General features: G+C 30.0%; 1 protein-coding gene across 1 annotated transcript; it reads left to right on the top strand.

Annotated features, from left to right (window-relative positions):
- Positions 2,463-4,654, top strand: LOC18604311 (histone H1). The gene is made up of 3 exons (XM_018118440.1): positions 2,463-3,528; positions 4,035-4,106; positions 4,199-4,654. Exons 1-3 carry the CDS (start codon positions 2,593-2,595, stop codon positions 4,400-4,402), a joined length of 1,212 nt encoding a protein of 403 aa, XP_017973929.1. The 5' UTR covers positions 2,463-2,592; the 3' UTR covers positions 4,403-4,654.

Below are 20,571 nucleotides of genomic sequence, written 5' to 3' on the forward strand. Positions count from 1 at the left end.
AGTTGAAACCTTGAAACTCAAATCCTTTGAAAAACCATTCTTCAAATAATAGTTCATCATGCATAATCAATCATTTCTATAAAAATCATGCTCATTTTACATATTAAAATACTTGAAGAGGTGTATCCACTTACCTAATTAGAGACTAGACCTCTAGCTCCAATTATCACAACTTTTCTCTAGTAATTTTCTCAAAGTTTTCAACCATTCATAACATTCAACAACATCCAATCAATTATTTAGACTTATAATCTCATAATACTCATTCCAAGTACTTTCAAAACTAATCAGATTCAACCAAAACTAATTTTCTATCTTAAATCTACTATTACATTAAATAAATAATATTTAGAAACCCATAAATCCTTCATCCTTACCTTAGGTAAGCTTTTATACTAATGAAAATCATAAAACCTTCAGCTTTAGCAACTAAGAGAAAAATCTAGGCATAAAGACAACATTTTTCAATTCTGGAAAATCGAGATTTAAAGATTTCAAACTTGAAAAATGTCATTTTGTTTATAAAAATTCAAAACCAAGCTTAATATCATCAAAAATGGTGATTTAGGTTAAAAATGAGTTAGAGAGGGTTTAAGGTTTTAAAAATATCTTGCAATAATGATTAAGGGTTACAAATCTTCAGAAAATGTGAAATATTTATAGTTTAGGGTGTGAAAACACATTTTCACCTCTTTTATTTTTTTGAAAATAGCGTTATCTATTGATACATCGAGGTTATCTATCGATAGATAGGCTTTAAAGTTCTTCAAAAAGCTCTCGAATTGCTATTTATTGACAGATGTGTCTCATCTATTGATACATAGGCTTGTCTATCAATAGATGATAAACATCTATTGATAGATGTTCTTCCATTTCCCTAGAAACCTTTATGGGTTTGTATCTATAAATAGATGAAGAACATCTATCAATAGATAGACTCCAATAAGTAAAAATCAAAACTTTGTCCATTTGAACTCCTTTTTACATTAAACCTTGTAAATCATTCCAAAACATCAAAAATTGAATCTTTCAAATGTTAAAAAGGCTATTTTAAGTGTTCAAAATATGAAACATGCATGCTTACCTACAGATTTCTTAACTTAGCATCACACGTTCAGGTAGGATTTCACACTAAATATCTTTTTTTTTATTCATGTAACATATGACATAGCCAAGTGATAGCTAACACATGTCATGTTATGTCATGTCATATGACACATGATCAAACAAAGTATAATTGACCTTAAAGCAAACGATGATTACCTTTCTGTTAATTTTAAGAATTTATTTGACTCAAAATAAAAATTGTTCAATATAAATTTTTTTAAAGTTTAAGCCTAATTATTATTGTAATATATTTTCATTAAATTTTTTCAATATTTTAAATGTAAAATATACTAGTATAAAATTAGTTAAGGTAAAATACTCTGACCCCTATAAGTTTAAACTTAGTCATATTTTCATATGGATCCATTAGTATTTGAAATAGACAATTCGTCCCAAAAGAATATATTTTATTGGACACATAAGTCCAGCCATTAGTTAATTGTTAATGCTTCCGTTAGTTTGATGATGTGACAATATTTATCAAACAATTTTACCCTTTATTAATTTTAAAAATTACCAAACATATAAACTATAATTTTTCATTTTTAAAATTTTTTCTCTTCTATTCAAAAAAAATCTCCCTACCCTACCTCTCACCAGCTGACCACCCTGTGGCTGGATCTGGCCTCCCTAAGTGAGTGTGGTTAGAAGAGCGTGAAGATTTGACCAGATCTGAAGTTCCACGATTAGATTCGACCGTAGGGTGACCTAACAGTGTAAAAGAGCATCACTGGCTACCAATGTAAGGGAGCATCGCTAGCTAACAAGAAAAGAAAAAAATAGTGAAAAAGATGAAAAAAATAAGAGTATTTTAGACATTTCATATTTACCGTTAATGTCATTTACACGTTTGGAATAGGCTGTCTATTTTGAATGCTAATAGATCCACGTGAAATTATGATTAAAATTTTAAAAAATCAGACAATTAGTTAAAGATATTTTTAAAATAGTTAATGTTGAATTTTTTATATAAGTATAGAGATTTGAAAACTTTTGAAATATAATAAAACCTTTTCTCTCTCATTTCCAACATTTAATGACAAATCAAAAAGAATTTTATTTATTTTAAGAAAAATAGAAGCCATTTCAGTATTTGAAACTTAAACTTAAAGACATACAACGGTAAAATGAAGTAGATACGAAATAACGAAAGAAGAAGAAAAAGGAGAAAAACAAAAATGTCCCAGTAAACAAAGGGCTGAGCCACTTTAACAAACGGGAAATAGCAAAAAGACATAAAAGTCCACATCACCACGTCAGCGCGGAGCAGAATAAAGCGGAGAATAAAGGCAAAACACCAGGGTTTCAACGGTCCGAAGGCATGACCTTTCCCGTAAAATCCAACCCTCTCCTACCCATGTTCCCATTTACACTAAAAAATTAAAAAGAAGCCGCTGCCCCTTTTTTCCTTGGCCAAAAAAATATCCTTTCTCTCTCTACCAAAATTACCCCTTTCCCAAAATTTTTTCATCCATATCCAAAAAAATGGACCCTTCTCTCTCGTCCATCCCCATAGACCCTCTTCCCCCGATCGCTCCCCCGCCCATCATCCCCGCCGTCTCCACCGCCGTGGCCAACCCGACTACGACCGCCGGTCTCCCTCCTAATTTGAGCCACCCGCCTTACTCTGAGATGATAAGCGAGGCGATTGAGGCTTTGAAAGAGAGGAACGGGTCAAGTAAAAGGGCGATAGCCAAGTACATAGAGTCAGCTTACAAAGACTTACCACCGACACACTCGGCCTTGTTGACTCACCACTTGAAGCGCTTGAAAAACAACGGTATCCTTGTTATGGTCAAGAAATCTTACAAGCTGGCTACCGCAGCTAGATCTGATGCTTCCCTTCCGGATTCAGCCCCCCCTCACCCTCCCGATGCTTCTCCTGGGCCCAAAAGGGGCCGCGGCCGCCCTCCCAAGCCCAAGCCCACAATCCCCACTGTTGACCCCAACTCTCAGCAGCCCGTACCTCTGGTTGATGGGCCTAAGAAATCCCCCGGTAGGCCCAGGAAAGATGGGCCCGCCGGTCAACTTGGGCCTAGGAAGGGGCGTGGTCGCCCGCCGAAAAGTGGACCCAAGAAGAGCCCCGGTCGGCCGAGGAAGCCGAAGACGGTGAGGTCAGTGGTGGGGGCTAACGCGGTGAAAAGAGGCCGTGGACGGCCTCCTAAGGCCTTGACCCAGTTACCCCCATCGGCTGTTTTGCCGATCCAGGTTCAACCCATGGCTGTTCCTTATGCTGATGCTCCGGCTGCTGTTGCTCCTATTTTACCAAGGCCCAGAGGAAGACCCAAGGGCGCAGCCGGAGCTGCTGGCGCTGTGGTCCCTGGAAAGCGGAGAGGTCGACCACCCAAGATTGGTGGGGTCTCTACTAACCCGATTAAGCCCAAGAAAACCACTGGAAAGCCCGTGGGCCGCCCTAAGAAGGTAATGCCACTTTATGTGCTTGGTTTTTGGGGTTTTGCTGTGATTCTGTTATAGACCTTTTGCTTTCCAAGAAGTATAATGCTGTGTTCTATTCGTAATGTGGTACACTTTCTAATCATTTATTCCTTGTTAATTTAATATTATATAATCATTGTGGTACTATAAAGTAGCACAAGCAACAAGCAATTTGAGTTCTTTGTATTCTTGTTTTTCTTTGAATATTAAAGACAATGGTGGGCAAATTGGCACTTTACTTAGTTATTTGTTAGTGAAAATGGATGCAGAACGTAGAATTATTTAAGAGAGTATGGATTGTTGCATGTGGTGCTTGTTGGTTCAAAGTAGGAGTCAATTCTTGGGTCAATCATATGAGTAATGATAACGCCTTGATGTTGTAGTATAAATAGACTTCCAAAGTTTAGACATTCGGTTTTGCTGTTATTTCCTGTAGACTTTGCATTATGTCTGACATCATTGTCCTTGACTCTTTTTGTTTATAACAAAAGACAACTGAAGGAGCGGACACAAAGGCGTTAGCTGCAGCCTATGGGGAGGCTAAGAGAAAACTTGAATTCTTTGTAAGTCTGATGATATCTTTTATGGCTTCTAGTATGCTATAGTTATTGGCAATGTAGTTCTACTAATTATGTTTGAATAATGTTGATTGCAGCAATTAAAAGTGAAGCAAGCAGTTGGAGCACTGAAGCCTCAGTTCAGCAGTGAAAGCAACATCAGTGTGATTGGCGCAATCCAAGAGTTAGAAGGACTTGCCGCAATGGACATTGGTACACCATCTACAGAGGAAGCTCAACCACCTCCGCCCCCACCTCCGACGCAACCACCAGTTACGCAGAACGAAGGACAAGTGCATTGATCCTTTCTTTTCCTGTATGTTTAGCAAGAGTTGTAGAAATGTTCTGACCTAGACACAACCAATGATATTTCTGTAAAGGGAAATAGGAAGTTGCAAATCTAATTGTGATTGTTGTTGAGGTTTGTTGTTTGTGTAACTTTTTCATGACTTCAATTTTATCTCATTCTCTGTACTGATTCCAATTTTTTTTTTATGCAACTTGAGTACAATTTCATCTGCACTTCTAATAACCCGAACCTGGGAATTATTGACGCAGCTTTCTACTTGTCTCAGTTGTTGTTTGCTACTACTCTAACTGGACATCAAGCATCCTTCTAATCTAAACACTTGCTTCTTTGCACCGGGTACGATGAAAATTGTCACCAGACCAGAGCGTGGAATTGGAAATTTGCAGCTCTTTTTTCCTTTTGGTTAGTTTTGTAGAGCTGTCAGTTGGACTCAACCTAGAAAATAGGAGAGGTAAAATTGTTAGATGGTCAAAAAGGTTGAGGAAATTCAGATGGCTGTGGGTTAGATTAAACATCACAATTTAGCTTAGAATCTACAAGTAACTTAATTCGGACAAGAAATCCATCTATTCGTAGTCTCTGTTTAATCTAATTATTAAGTCTTCCCCCTATTTACCCCTATTTCCCTAAGATGGCATTATTTTCTCAGCCTATCTCAGGATCTACAGCTCTAGGTAGAAAATGGTAGAGAAATTTGACTACTCTCCATACAATTACCAATAATTACATTCAATATTTACTCCTTCACTCATTTATTTGCAATAATTTTAATCCCTTTGATTTTTATTTTTATTTTAAATCAAGTTCTGACCTAGTTGGAGTGCTGATCTTTTCTAGCAATAATATGTAATTATATTCATTATTGTCTTTGACCAAATTAAGACTACAAAAAAAAGGAATAAAAGTTATGCTCATAGATTTATCCAAGCATCATTTCAGATTCCAATCAATATTCGTATTTAAACCTTCTTTAGATTTTGGCTTACTAATATTAGGATTTGATCTCTTACGCTACGAACGTATCATAAAAAAGAGAGATAAGAAAAGATATTAAAGATAAAATTGTAAATAAAATTATTAATTTCAATAAAAAGAGTGTTTTTTAATTTGGAAAAATTAGATTTTGAGAAATGAAAAAAATACAAATTCATTCATTTTCTTTGTTCTTCATATTTTTATCTCTTGCCAAATGAAAGAAAAAAAATATATATTTTGCTTTAACTCTCTTTCCTTCCTTACTCTTTCTCTCTCTATCAAATATAGTGTTAGAGTCGGAGACTATAATGAAAAAGACGAATCAATAATTTCGCGAGCCAAACATGCAATTAATACAATCATAATATGTCATAGCCATGGCCGTAGGAAACTAATAATGGTTGCACCACCTGAAATCTAATCAATAATTTTGTATATAGCTAGGAATTTATTTCACTTTTGTGCCCACCATAGTGACCTTAGGCAAAACTAGGTATGAGTATGACCTCAAAACCATAATGACCAAAGAGTTGCCCGCCTATTTTTAAAAGCTTTAATTTCCAAGTAAAACATGATTAATGCCTCAACAATACCCTTACCATAATTGGGAGTCGTCTACATTTCTAATTCGGGGGCTTAGTCACATATTACAAATGGTGTAACCTTCGAATACTAGATTTTCTCAATCTTTATTATTTCAAAAGCTTAAATTGATATATGTCATAATATATATAAAAAAAACTTTTAAATTATTCAAGAAGATTCAAACTTTTTATATTTTTATTATATTTAATCAAATTTTTATATTTTTTTGAGTCAAATAAGTTATTTTATATTTATTTTAAGTTGAATAAATCTTTATGACTATTAAGAATTTAATCAAAATGTTATTTATCATTTTATATCACGTAACATTAATGTGATACTAATATGATATGTTCACATATTATAATAGATAATGACATGATATATTAATGTTAAATAATGACGTGGTCATATTGTATTTTTCATCATCCATATTAGCAATACGTCAGCTCCGTGTAAATATAAAATAACAAAAGGGCATTTTGGTTAATGAGAATTAGTCAATTATTACTTATAAAGGCTTATTTGACTCAAAATAAAAGTATATAAATTTTATTAAATGCAATAAAAAATAAAAATCTATTTAAATTGTTTTAAATAGTTCAAGAATTATTTTGAATATTATACATTGATATGTTAACGTAGCATTCACCCACATCAATTATAGTTGAAAATGTTACATTATACAAGATTTTGACATCATATCATACTAATTAAGTAACTTAATTAAAAATTTAAGGGTATGAGTTGGAATCAAACCAATATAGTAATATTTTTCAATAATCATGGATTGTATGTTAAGTAACGTGAGAAACACTTCTCTTGCCTATTTGTATGATTGACCCATTCAAATAATTAAATAAAATTGGAATTTTAAATTAAGATTTGTCAAATTAGGAATATGATATTTGGATATTATTTCCTCATACTAAAAGTTAAATTAATATGCTATTATCATTCCAGCTGTCAAGTGATAGAGAGTATTATATTCTTTCTATTAGGCTACTTTTCCTTCTCTAAACATGTACACAGTTGTACCCATGAGCAACAATGCAGACTTGCATTCCCAGCCTCGTTCCAATAAGTTTTTTAATTCAAGCCCCATCTTACTCAGGTCATTATTTTACTAAACAAATAATATATTTTTACTTTTTTATATTCAATATTCTTTTGTTGGGCTCTGCAAGGCTTGAAACTTGGACTTGGTTCAAGCCCACTAGGTTGAAGCCCATTAACATCTTGATTTGTTAGTACTGTCAATAGTAAAGGGTATGGATAAAATCCAAAAAACCGCTTCAAAAGAACATCGTAGTCCCTCTTAGTTTAAAACTAGATTATGGTCCGTGCGTTGTACGCGGATCTCTTTCTATCTGTTTTTTATTTCTCATTTTACTTTTTTTTTTATTTTTTTATATCCTCCACGTGGCTAAATGAGAAAATCCTTTTGAGTCTTCCTTTTATATATGTTATAAATGATATTTTTAGTCTTTTGATAGTTAACTCTATTAGTCAACAATTAAAAGTTTTTATATTCGAAACTACTTAAATATTTTAAAACACGAATATCCTTTTAAAAAGATTCTACTCATGTTCTTTTATAAAATTTAACTAAATTCACTTTGATATTTAATAAAATTCGATATTTGACAGAGAAGAAAAAAACTTAAAGCTTAATAAAATTTTAGAACGAGATTTGTGAATGTGGAAATTTATCTTACTTTGATATTTAATAAAATTTAATATTTGACAGAGATGAAAAAAACTTAAAACGTTTAATATATACTAATCAATCCAAATTATTTTACACCACCCTAAACCTTAATCTCAGAGAATAAATTTTGAATAAAAATTTTTTAACAAAATTAACAATCATGAGTAAGAAATTAATCTACTAACTTGACATCATCAAATTTGAAGTATCCATCAAATAAAAAATTTTCTTATAATTCGTTCTTTTCAATAAAAAAATATCAAACTGTTGGAAAAATAAAAGGTATGATGACAATTAATGGTTTTCAAAGTAGATACAGTTTCAAATTTTCAAGCCTTCAGATCAAAATTTTTTAAGTTTTTTCAATTAAAGTTTTGAGAGAAAGATGAGCAAATTTTTTTAAAAGAAAATATGCTTAAATTAAAAAAAAATATAAATAATATTTATATCTTAAAATATTTTAGTATTAAGTTTATTTATTTTTTTACCGTTAACAGATGGTATTAACAGTGAATAGACCAAAAACATTCTTTTGAAATAAAATGGATTAAAGTAAGGGTGAGCAAATATAAATTGAACCGAACAATTGAACCGAATTGAAATGAGTTCAATTTTTCAGTTCGGTTAATTTGATGAGGATAGTTCGGTTAGGAAAATTTCTAACCGAACTAATCGAACCTAAATAAAGGTATTATGGAGATTTTACATGAAAAAAATATTAAACCTAAACTATTTATTGATGTTTTATATCATATAAATTATGAGTATTCATTTTTATTTATTAAAATTTTTTAGAGTCATTTTTAATATTTTTGTAATATAGATTTATTTAAAAAAATAGAGTATAAATAAATATATACAAAAAAATTTATTAAGTTCGGTTTTTGGAAACTGAACCGAATTAATCGAATTAGTTCGATTTCGATTAGTTTGGTTTGATTTCGATTATTTTTTAAAAAAAATTTGGTTAGTTCGATTATTGGATGTCTAAAACCGAACTAACCGTTTGCACACCCCTAGATCAAAGTGTCATTTATAAGTGTTTTAAAAGACTTTTTAAATTTTACTCAATATTTTTTTAGATAAAATTAAAAAAAACCCTATTAAATTATTTCAAAAGTACACTTGTAGTTTTTTTTGTTTCAACCAGTAGTCGAAAGTTAAGAAAAAATGAAACGATTTAAAAAGGAAAATCAATTTCTTCAAACTTGGCTAACAAGTGAGGACAAGAATTTAAGCTACTCTTGATCATAAATCCTCAAAAGCAACTGTTGATGAAAAAAAAAAAGCATCATTTTTTTTGTCAGGTTTTTATAAAGATGAGTAGATCAATTTCTTTTTTTTAAAAAATATATATAAATTGGAAAAATGATAAAAAAGATATTTTAAAATATTTATATTTGACATATAATCGATGATGTAATATCGAATTTTATTTTTTTAATTATTAAAAATAAAAAATATTATTTTTTTATAAAAAAGAGATGTATTGTGATTTGAGAATATATTTATTAAAAATTTACCAAGTATTCTTCTCACTGCTAGTTTTACAAAGTCTTACTATCGTGTCCAATGATTAGACCTCAGACAACTCACCTATAAAATATAAGTAATCATTCATAAAATCTATAAATATTTATTTCTTATGAATAGTCCTGTTATCACACACTTTAATCTTTCTCATAGTGTATTTCATATTGTCATCGAAAATACTTTGTCAAGCAACTTGACATAAACTAGTTGAAATTGCTTATTTTTGGATTTAACTGAGGGGAACATTTATTTTGAGAATCTCGAATTTGAATCTCAAATTGAATAAAATGTAAATTATAAGATAAGAGAGAATTACCTAACATTAAAAAAAAAGAAAATAAAAAATGCCATCACAAATTAAGAAATCTTTGGTTTTCTAATTTTAAAAATAAAATTTACAATTAAAAAAAATGGTGCGGTATTGTTTTCTTACACATGACATACTTCTATTGGTTGTTTTTCATTTATTTATTAAAGCAAAAATATCTTATTTTTTATTTATGTTGAAATGGGTAAACATAATTTAGTGTTGTAGATTAATTATTATCTTTTTTTTAATTAAAAGAAAAGGATTAGAATCTTATTTTTAGATAAAAGATCGTGCACTAATTAATAAACTAAATATTTAAATATAAGCTAATTATTACCTAATAAAAAAAAAGGAAAATGCTATTAGCCCCCTAGAAAGTAATCCTGCCTGAAGTAACATTTCCATTTTGGCAGCCTCTCAAACTTGCTGTCTCAGCTCTAACCCATTTTCATCTGATTCCATCAACTTCTCTTCAAATCCCTAAATTCTTGACAACCAAGTTGGTCCCATGACTTGTTTTGATTTGGCAAAATTAATTGGAATTTAGTTACCTCTGCTCATATTGCAGGACCACTCTTGTTGCGAACCAACTAGAATTTGCCTGCCTAATTTTTTATTTCCATTTTTGGTATGGGAGTGCATGGTTTCAATCAATTATAGCATTTGGGTAGAAGAAGAAAATGGGGAAAGAACTAGTTTGTATAAACCTAAAATGATGATATCAAGATTTTGCCCTCATTTGGCATGGGAAACAGTTACAAAAGTTTAAGTAATAATAGGACCAGTATCTCTGAATTTTTTATTTTATTATTATTATTTATATAAAATTTGAAATGAATAAATTTAATATTTTATTTTACTTTCTAATCACTTCTCATACAAAATACTAAATTTGTCATTAATGAAAAATCAATAATAAAAAAAGATTTGCTTAGAAATTACAAGGTAACTAATGACAAAGAAATCTATGTATAAGAGAGTCCTTACAGAAATGAAGTATATAGCATTACACAATAAAAAAATTTATTACTTTTTTTTTTCCTTAAATGAAAGAATGATGGGTTTTTTTAATTAAAAAAATAGAAATTCAATCTCTATTCTTTGGATAAAGTATTATGTATCTATTAATAAATCAAGTATTTAAATATGAATAAAAGAATAATGGTTCCCAATGCAAAGTTGACCTTAATTTGATTAATCGGGTCTGATTTCGTAAAGTAAAAGAAATCATTATTAAAATGCTAGTACTGCCGCTCTACGCCCTCTCTCTTCCCCAAAAAGGCTCAATCTTAGTGCGAGCTTGTCATAAGAAAAAATTATCTCATTACATGTACTCTTCATAACCTTTAGAAAAGGAAAATATAAATACTCTCACAACGGATTAGAAGAATTTGAAGAATTCTTCTGAGGATTAATTATCCATTTTAGACACTGAATATATTCGATCTCATACATACGCGATCAAGTTAATAACAGAAATTCATAATATCTAAAAAAAATTTTAAATTATTTAAAATATTTTAAATAAATTTTTATTTTTTTGTTACATCCAATTAATACATTATACTTTAATTTTTTTTTATAATTAAAAAAAAGAGATTTGAACCTTACTTTTTAAGTAAAAGATCATGCACTAACTAATAAATCAAATGATCGAATGCATTATACTTTAATTTTTAATCAAATAAATTTTTAAATTAATAATTAATTAATTATAATTAATTAAAATATTACATATTATCTCATGTTTTATGATATTGGTGAACACGTGATATTTTTAAACGTCATGGCATTGGATTGGATAAGGCTTGTTGACCTGCCATGGTTGAAAACTAAACTAATTGATTCTTTTACAAAATTCGATCTATCTGACCAAACTTTGGGAGGCAACTGAAATTGTTCGGTCATACACCAAATAACCAAAATTTTTTAATAATTTTGTCTTTTTGTAAATTACTCAATGGAAATGTATAAAATATATACATATATGAATAAATTTCCACAATTTGACTTTGTCAAATTCCACAGCAAGTCAGGAAATTAATGCAAATTAATTCCACAATTTCTCAAATTAATGCAACCCCAAACATGAAATTAATGCATGCAAATGAAATTAAGTAAGCCCAGACCATAAATGAAGAAATTTATTATAGATCAATAAATCAAAAAATTACTAAATGGCCAAATGGGAGATTTGTGAAGATATCGGGTCTCGACATAATCGAGAAGGGAAATGCTGAGGCAAGTGAAAGAAAGGAAGGGAAGGAAACTGGCAATGGCATAAAGGCAGCAGCGACCGCTGATCAGTCGGCAATAAAGGGGCAAAGGCAACGGCGTCGACAATGGGGAGAAGGAGAAAGGGGGCTTAGAGCTGGAGAGAAGCTACGTAGGGGTGTAAGGCAATGTAGTTGGACTGAAGAGGTTGAACCGCGGTAAGGGCGTAAGGTAGTCACGGCAAGTGGGGTTGAGGGCTTAGGGGTTATTGGTTGCTGAGAGTTAAGGTTGAAACTTGAAAAACAAGAGTAAAAAAGAATCTAGAATAGAAGAAACAAGAAAAGGCAGAAGGAGGTGGCTTGGGGTCGAGGGTAGCATAGGGTAAGTGTAAAAAGTTCGAAAAAACAAAAGTAAAATATCTTCTCATTTTAAATTTTAATCAAACGTAAGATAAATGTGAAAAGTAAAAGAAAAAAATAAAACATTTTTATTTTTGAAGTTTTAATCGAAATTTTAAATGGGTTTATTAGTTTTCGAAATGGACATTTTATCTAAAAAAAATTTTCACTGAACATAAAAGTCTAACTGTTAGTCAATCGTTAATGCTTCTATTAGTTTGATGACGTGATAATATTAAAAAAATAATTTTATTTTTTATTAATTTAAAAAATTATTATTATATAATTTTTTTTAAAAATAAGAGAACACTGATTGGTGCTCCTCAAGAGAAGGGAGTTGTGCTCGGTGCTCTCCAAGAGAGGCTCTCTATTTTTTCAAAAAAAATTATATAATTATAATTTTTAAATTAATAAATAAAAAATATTTTAGTTTTGTTATATTATTTGTTAATCGTGTTTATATTTTTAAAGCGGAGTGATCATTTCGAAAACTAATAGATTTACTTGAAATTTCGATTAAAACCTAAAAAATGAGATATTTTATCAATAAAAAAAAAAACTAAACTGAAGTGGTCGAACTGAAGCAATGAATACTCAAAATAACCAATCTATTTGGCCCGAATTGAATTTGAGTTGAATAGTTAGTTTACTTTTCTCAACGTCATGTGAATATAAAATAATAAAGTGATATTTTGATTAAAATCAATTAATCAATTAATCAAATTTTATTCATAAAAATTTATTTAATTTAAAATAAAAATATAAAAATTGATAATTTATTTAGATTGTTTAAATAATTTTAAAAAATTTTAAAATATTATATCATAAAAAAATATTATCACTAGAATAAAGAAATAGTTAACGATACCACCATTGGATTAATTTTGACTTAATAAAGCTGAGGAAGTAATTAAGAACTTGGAAAAGTGACAACAACATTATTGAGCTATTCAGAATTATTTCGATTTCTTACAAAAAGAATGACTGATGGTCGACCTTTTTAATCTCATTTCCTTTTTCCCCATTATTCAGTCCATAAATAAATAGTGGTAGTAAAACTTTTATCAAATGTGAACTCAAAAATAACAAGCCTGCAAAAGAGCGACTGCAGTGCAGTGCCAGCGGCGAAGTGGCTCTAGGAAGAAATGAGATAACGCACGCGCCAATCAGAAGTAAGAAATTTCCGCGGTTAGGTGGTTTGTGATTGGACAAAAGGGTTGCGGGAAAAGAAGATTTTGTCCCACGCTCATCAACGCGTGTCGTTTTAAAATTTGGGGCGTAGGATCGAATTTGCGGAGCTGGAATATGGTAAGCGCGTGGGACTGAAAAGTTTCCAAATAATTTTCCTTTTTGTGATTAAATAAGCCACGGCCAACACTTTTCATGTAAAGATTTTTCCTTTTGCATTGCAAGCTCCCGACAGGGAAAGCCGCCCATGATTATTAATTAGTACAGCAGTTGCCAACTAAGTTAGGATACCATCTAAAACAAAACAAAACAAAACAAAAATTAAAAAAAAAAAACTAAGGATAATATTACACTTTTACTTTTCAGAAATGCTGTGTGCATTATCGTCCTGTCCGTGCACACTCACTCTATGCCTTGGATAGATAATTAATTGGATTATTTAGATAAATGTTCATAAAAAAAAAAAATCGACAAATTTATTATTATCTTACAAGAACCTATTTTGATGATATATGTATTTAAGTATTTGATTCATTGATTGATGTATATTTTTTACTTAAAAAATAAAATTCAAATCTTTTTTTTCTTAATTAAAAAAAAACTTACTCTAAAAATATATCTTGACTTGTAATATCAAACTCAATTACCTTCTTTATTATTAGCATAAATTCAACAATTGCTTTTCATATTAATATAAATGTTAATTTGAGTTAACGTCATACTTTATGAATGTGTTTTTTTTTTTTAATTTAAAGTCAGAGATAAATAAATTGCAAGATCATATGTCAAAATGAAGATATTGAGAAGTACTTTTCTTTACTAAATAGCATTATATTTAATAAAACTTTATTACCCTAGTACACTTTGGAAATCCAAAGAATTTATGCCATACACAGAATTTGCTTTCATATAATTTGGTGGTTAACTCATAATTTTTTTTTAATTAAAAGAATAAAGATTCAAATATAACTTTTTTTTAAAAGGTAATTCGAATGTAATCTATCCATAAAAACTAAATACACTTGCAATTTAGTAAAATGCTAATATGCCTGATTAGTGTATAAATTAAAAGGTTATAATAAGTTTGTCATTTTTATTCTAAGCTGATATAATTCCACCTATAAAGGGAAAATATTTTGTCCAAAGAATATAGATTATGATTATTTTTTTCCATAAAGCTGAATTACATTATAATACATTATAATAATTTAACACTAAAGTATTTCTTTATCAGGTTCATGCGCATGCAAACCCCACAATGACGTGGGGAATCAAAAGTATCTCTCATTCTTTATTAAGGGAAAAAATGATAATTTAATGCATTGCTTTAATCCAAATATATACGGGATGATGAATAAAAAAATGCCTAATGATTGATGATTCATCATCAATATCTTCATCTTCACTAAAAATTTTTATATAAAGTTATAAATTCAAGAAATTACCCTCATTTTGTTAATAAATTAAATTGGAATTCATTTTAAGAATTATGATTGAGTTTTATATGGCACACGCGAGGAAGGCCACCATAGGGAAATAGATATCAAATTTAATTTTAGATTTTAGTTAAGAAAAATATTAAAAATAATTAAATAAACTTACGGCAAATAGTAGAAAATAAAAAGTAAAAGTGTGGGACTGAAGTCAATGGTTAGATGATTGTGAAAGGAGATTTTGTTATGAAATTACATTCGCAGTTAACAATTGTAATGAAATAACCCTTTTAACGTATTAAATCAAGCAGAATAAAATCATAAAATATCAAATAAACAAATTAATATAAAGTTGGATGTAATTCATACAAGACGAAACTTGAAATTGAGATTTAAAAATTTCACAATCTCTAATTTATTATTGCGATCATAATGCATTGTCAAGGAAGGAGATTTTTTTTTTGTTAAATTATTGTGCAATAAAATCACTTAAACATTCATATTAAGCAACAATTAAAGAGATCACTTCTTAAAAAAAAAATTAAAGTGAACAAGATACCTAACAAGTATTGGCTTCACTATAGGAGGGAGAGTTTGACAATGACTATTTAATTCCTGATATAATTTTATGTTTGTAATGTTGAATTTTGGAAAAAAGATAGGTGATCTTAATAGAAAAAGAATTTAAAAATCAATTGAATTTTAGTTGGTTAATATTAACTTACCAATGATTATATATATATATATATATATTCATATGAAATAATATTTGTGTATTGTATTAAAAAAGCAAAACACCCTTGTTATAATTTTTTTCCTTATGTTTCCACCTTCAAAGTCTTAATATAATTTTTCTGGTTTCTCATATTTTTAACTTAATAGTATTTATTGTCACATTCATAGCACATGAATACTTATTTTTTTCTATTTTTAAATAATAATTATACATAATTACAAATGTATATTTAAAATGTAACATATGAATTGAAAAAATGAGAGAGATGAGAGAGAATGCTTTAGAGAGGCCGAGAGAGTAAGAGCATAGGGTTTGGCAAGTTGGAAGGGGTTCATCCAGTAGAGGCAAGGAGGATTCGTGGGAGTGGCTAAGTGGAGGAGTAGATTGCATACGACTTTTGTGGGAAATATTAGTAAAAATGTTGAATGGAGAACACTAAAAGAGTGCTTTGATGAATATGGGGTTGTTGTGGACATCTATATTCCTTGGCCAAGGAGAGTAGTGGACTCTAAGTACGCATTTGTGAAGTATAGAGAGAAAAGAGAATTGCGAAGGGCCATTCACATGGGACATGGTAGAATAATCTATGGTAGGCAAATCAGAGTGTTTGAAGTAGATAAACTTAAAAATAAGGAGGGGACTAAAGTTAAGGAAGAGGACAAAATTAGGGAAGATGAGGGAGCAGACGTATAAAGAGGCATTAAAGGAAAAAGTTGTGCACCATAGGGGACGAAGAGGTAATGAAGAGGTAGGGAAAGATAAGGTGGAGGACGGGAGTGGGAGTTAAGAAACCTTCTAAAGGAGTTTCAGCTTAGTAAAAACTTCAAAGACAAAATAGTGAGGAAGAGAGAAACAAACGGGGACTACACAACAAAATCATTTTGCAAAAATATTATGTGTGTAGGCACTAGAAGGGGAAATCTTTGGAAAAAGGTATGGATAAGGGTGGCTTCGCATAGAGTCAAGGTGTTCGTGTGGCAAGTAATGCACGAAAAAATTAAAGTCAAAGAAGAACTTGCGATTAGGGGGATTCTAAGAGAGAATGCTGCATTATACGCGCTTTGCAGAAAACATGGTGAAACCAGTAGCCACCTTTTCTTCACTTGCTTTGAAGTGTGGCAAGTATGGTGTTGACGGTGCAAGATTTTTGGTGCCAAATGGATGTCACCAAAAGATGCAAGTACATTCCTTGAGATTTAAAACAATAGCCCAATAGGGAAGGACGATTAGAGAATTTGGAATATCGCATTTTTTGCAATTGTTTGGTCCATTTGGAAGGAAAGAAATGAAGTGGTTTTTAGCAATAAGAGTTGGGGCACTTCAAGATACTAGGTGTTAGTTAAAATCAGGACTGTAGCATGGGCCAAAGCAAAGTGGCCAAATGAGTATTCAAGTGTGCTGGGGACTTATTTGCTACATAATAGTGTTAGTGCTGCTAAGAAGGGTCAAAGTGGTTGTAAAGGTGTTAAGTGGGAAGCTCTTATACAAGGAAATTGAAATTCAATGTGGATGGTGCTACGAATGGATGCCTCGAGCCAGTCGAAATTGAGGGTATTTTGAGGAATGAGAAAGGTGAAATTAAAGCCATTTTTTCTAAGTTTATGGGTTGTGCGAACTCTACCTTGGCAAAAACAATGGCTGTAGGAGAAACCTTTCTCATTTTTTCTGCTTTGAGATGGAGGGAACACTATTCGCTTGTGATCTAAAGTGATAATTGTAATGTTGTGAAATGGATCAAAAATCCCGAAAGGGTGCCATGGAGATTGAGGAAATGGCTGTTTAGATTTAGAGGTTTAAAAAAGAGGCAGAAAGGTGGGAGATAAGGCATGTGTTGAAAGAGGCTAACCAAATAGTTGATGACTTAGCCAAATGGGGAGTTCACCTCCAAAAGCCTATCTTGTGTGTTTTTGAGTAAGTTTTTTTAGTATGATGTTAACCTTTTGTTATGTTAATCGTTGCTCTATTATGTTTGCTTTTGGATTGGTGTTTTGAGGGCTATGAAGGTACCTTTAATTGTGGTGGTGCCTTGCTTGCTGTGTTTTGTGAATCTGCTGGCTTAGGGAAAGGTTGAACGAGGTATAAGGGGAATTTTTGTTGTTTTTTCTAGGATTTTGTTCGGCATGGAAGTGTAAGTGCTGGGATGGAAGGTTCTTTTGTTGTTTTTTGTATTGTTTGGAGGGTTGGTAAGCTCAAAGAAAGGTTTGAGAGCTATAATAGCGGATGATGCTGATATACCAAGCCAAATCCTCACTCTGACCCTTGTTAATTTTGTACAATGTTCTGGAAGGGATTTTTTCTTCTCCCTCAAGGTTTAATGAATATTTCTAGCTCTTGAAAAAAAAATGTAACATATGAAGTATAAATAATTGAAAATTTGAAGTATTAATCTATAAATTGTTTAATATTATTAAAATTAAATTTTTTTAATGAAATTCATTCAATATAGTTAGGATTCTCATTTACAAATTGGATAAATTTGATCAATATTTATAATAAAAAACATTTAAAATAATAATTTAGAATTTTAAACAAACAAATATATCTGTTTTCATCAATTAAAAGCTTTTTTTTTACCAACATCCATTTCTATATATCTATTTAGAACCTCCTTATAATTTGTTATTTTTCAATTGTGTCTATAAAATGAAGTCTAGTAGTTTGATTTTGAGAAAGAGAAGAAAAAGGGGGGAATAAGATTCTTAAAATGTTGAAAGCTACTTCTATGTAGTTCTATTTGAATAGTCTAAGATTCAAAGAATCTTAAAAAGTTTATAATCTTATGTGCTTCAATTTTACTTCAAATTTTCTTCTGTTTTTCTATTTATATTTGATATTCTTAATTATATTAGAAATTAAAAACAAAAATTAATTTTCTTAAAATATTTAATATGAGGTAACACTCTTGCTAGTTTAGTATTGTTTACCATAATTATTTCATATTCGTATTTTTTTATTTGGTTCAGTTTTTTCTCTTGATTTAATTTATTTAATTAATGTAAAAAATTAAATTTTATTCTAAAACTTATGATTTTGTTTATTAAAATTGAGTATTTTATAATTATTTATTTATTAAAAATAAATTAAAATATTATCAAATAGTTTTTTACATGTCACCACATTTTTATATTAATGTTGTGAATTTACAGCATTTTGAAAACAATTTTAAACTAGTAGATTATTCAAAGTGTAATAAAGGAGGATCTGTTCATGATGGATTGATATGTGGGCCGTTGAGATACCGTCTTGAATGCTCAAAACCGGTCACATTAATTAAATGTGATGGCATTTCCCACACTGCCTCTCTCTCTCTCTCTCTCTCTCTCCATATATATATGTAATGAACACACCAACTCTTGCTTCTCTTCTGTGGTATTATTCTATGAGATCCCTTTGTTCTTTTGTTTGAGTGGGTGGCCTTAGACCCTACTTCTCACTTATTTTATTTATTTTCTTTTTGTACAATAATTTTCTCACTATTCTAACTTTGACCCTTTCAACTTCAAAAAATACCAATAGGCCACTCAATCACTCATTTATTTCTGCATGTTAAAAGAAAATATTCTCAGACAAGCACAGGCAGAAGCCAACGGGTCAAAACACCCTTCTTCTCGTTTTATACCAAAGAGAGAAAAATCAAACCGATCTCATGGGAATTGAATTTTATGGAATTTTAATTGTGTTAATTTATTTAGCCTTCTATATACGATACCATACAATACATTTTACGAGTTTGAATTTACGCATCGAGATAAGATTTCATCGATATTCATAAATTATTATTGAATAATAATTAAAATAATATATATATAATATTATATTATTATATGTGGTCATAGCACCTCAAAAAAAAAAAAAGTAAAATAACTGGCTGAGAAGTTGTCCAACTGCCCAATTGGCTAGGGCATCAGGCAGAATAGGACAAGCAGAGAAAAAAAAAAAAAAGTTTTGGAAGCACTAATGGGGTTATCCTTATCAACAACTTTTTCTCCATACCCAACTATATTATGGATAAACAAAAAAAGGACAGCGACTTGTTTAAATTTGTTCACAAATTTCAATGAATTTTAAGAAAATGTTCCCAAGGTGATCAATTTTTATTTATTTGTTTTTTCTAGTGAACCACATGGAAGGGAAGGGTTTGAACTAGTCTATGACTATGCCCCATGCTTCACCTATAGAATTGTAGCTCCTCGTCAAACAAATAAAATATTCTTTTTTGTTGTAAATGGTCTCGGAGGCCTAGCGGCTACTGCTACCCTTGAATCTTCTCTTACTCCCTCTCCTTCCCATCGCAATCAAAAGACAAAAGAGCAAAAACAGTAATTTTAAAATTAATATAATATTTATTTTAAAATTAATATAATATTTAAATAAATTTTAAAATAGTTAATAAATTTATTATTTTATTATTAAAAAATATTCTTGTAAATACTTTTTTTGTTAAATATTATTAAAAAATCACCCAAAATCAAAACACATATATATATATAATAGTAAAATTCAACCAAAATTTAAAAAAAGAGTGACAAAATTAAATATTAAAGAAAAACAACGACAAATTTGGCCTTTAACCTAAAAATGACTTTGTTGCTTAGAAAATCTATCTGGTAGGGGGTACTGCATGCATGTTTTCACTATGTAAGAAGTTTCTATTATTTTTTCTATGAAAGGCTAAAACTTATGCTTATTGATGTTTATTTGAAGTGAATTTCTCTTAGCTACCTGTTACTGTTGAAAAATATACTAATCATAAAGCTTTTAACCACTACTATCCTCATTTGTCATTTTTATGGGTGAATTATTGGTTGAAATGTGCGAGTTGTGTACCAATGATTAAAGAATTATAAGATTACTTTAATATTTTGATATAGTGATGTTTGTATCATTCGATAAAAAAAAAAATTTGAATTCGAATTTTATTTATGGATGCAACGATTAATGCATTGTCCAATTATGAGGTATTCTTTGCTTCAAGGCTTGACTTTTAGGATTCTTTTTCATATTTTTGATAATTAAAGATCGGACCATAAGTTTATAAAATATGCTCATTTTTTGATATAAAATGTTTCTTTTATTTT

This window comes from Theobroma cacao, chromosome 3 (genome assembly GCF_000208745.1).
Source record: "Theobroma cacao cultivar B97-61/B2 chromosome 3, Criollo_cocoa_genome_V2, whole genome shotgun sequence".
Lineage (NCBI taxonomy): Eukaryota > Viridiplantae > Streptophyta > Magnoliopsida > Malvales > Malvaceae > Theobroma > Theobroma cacao.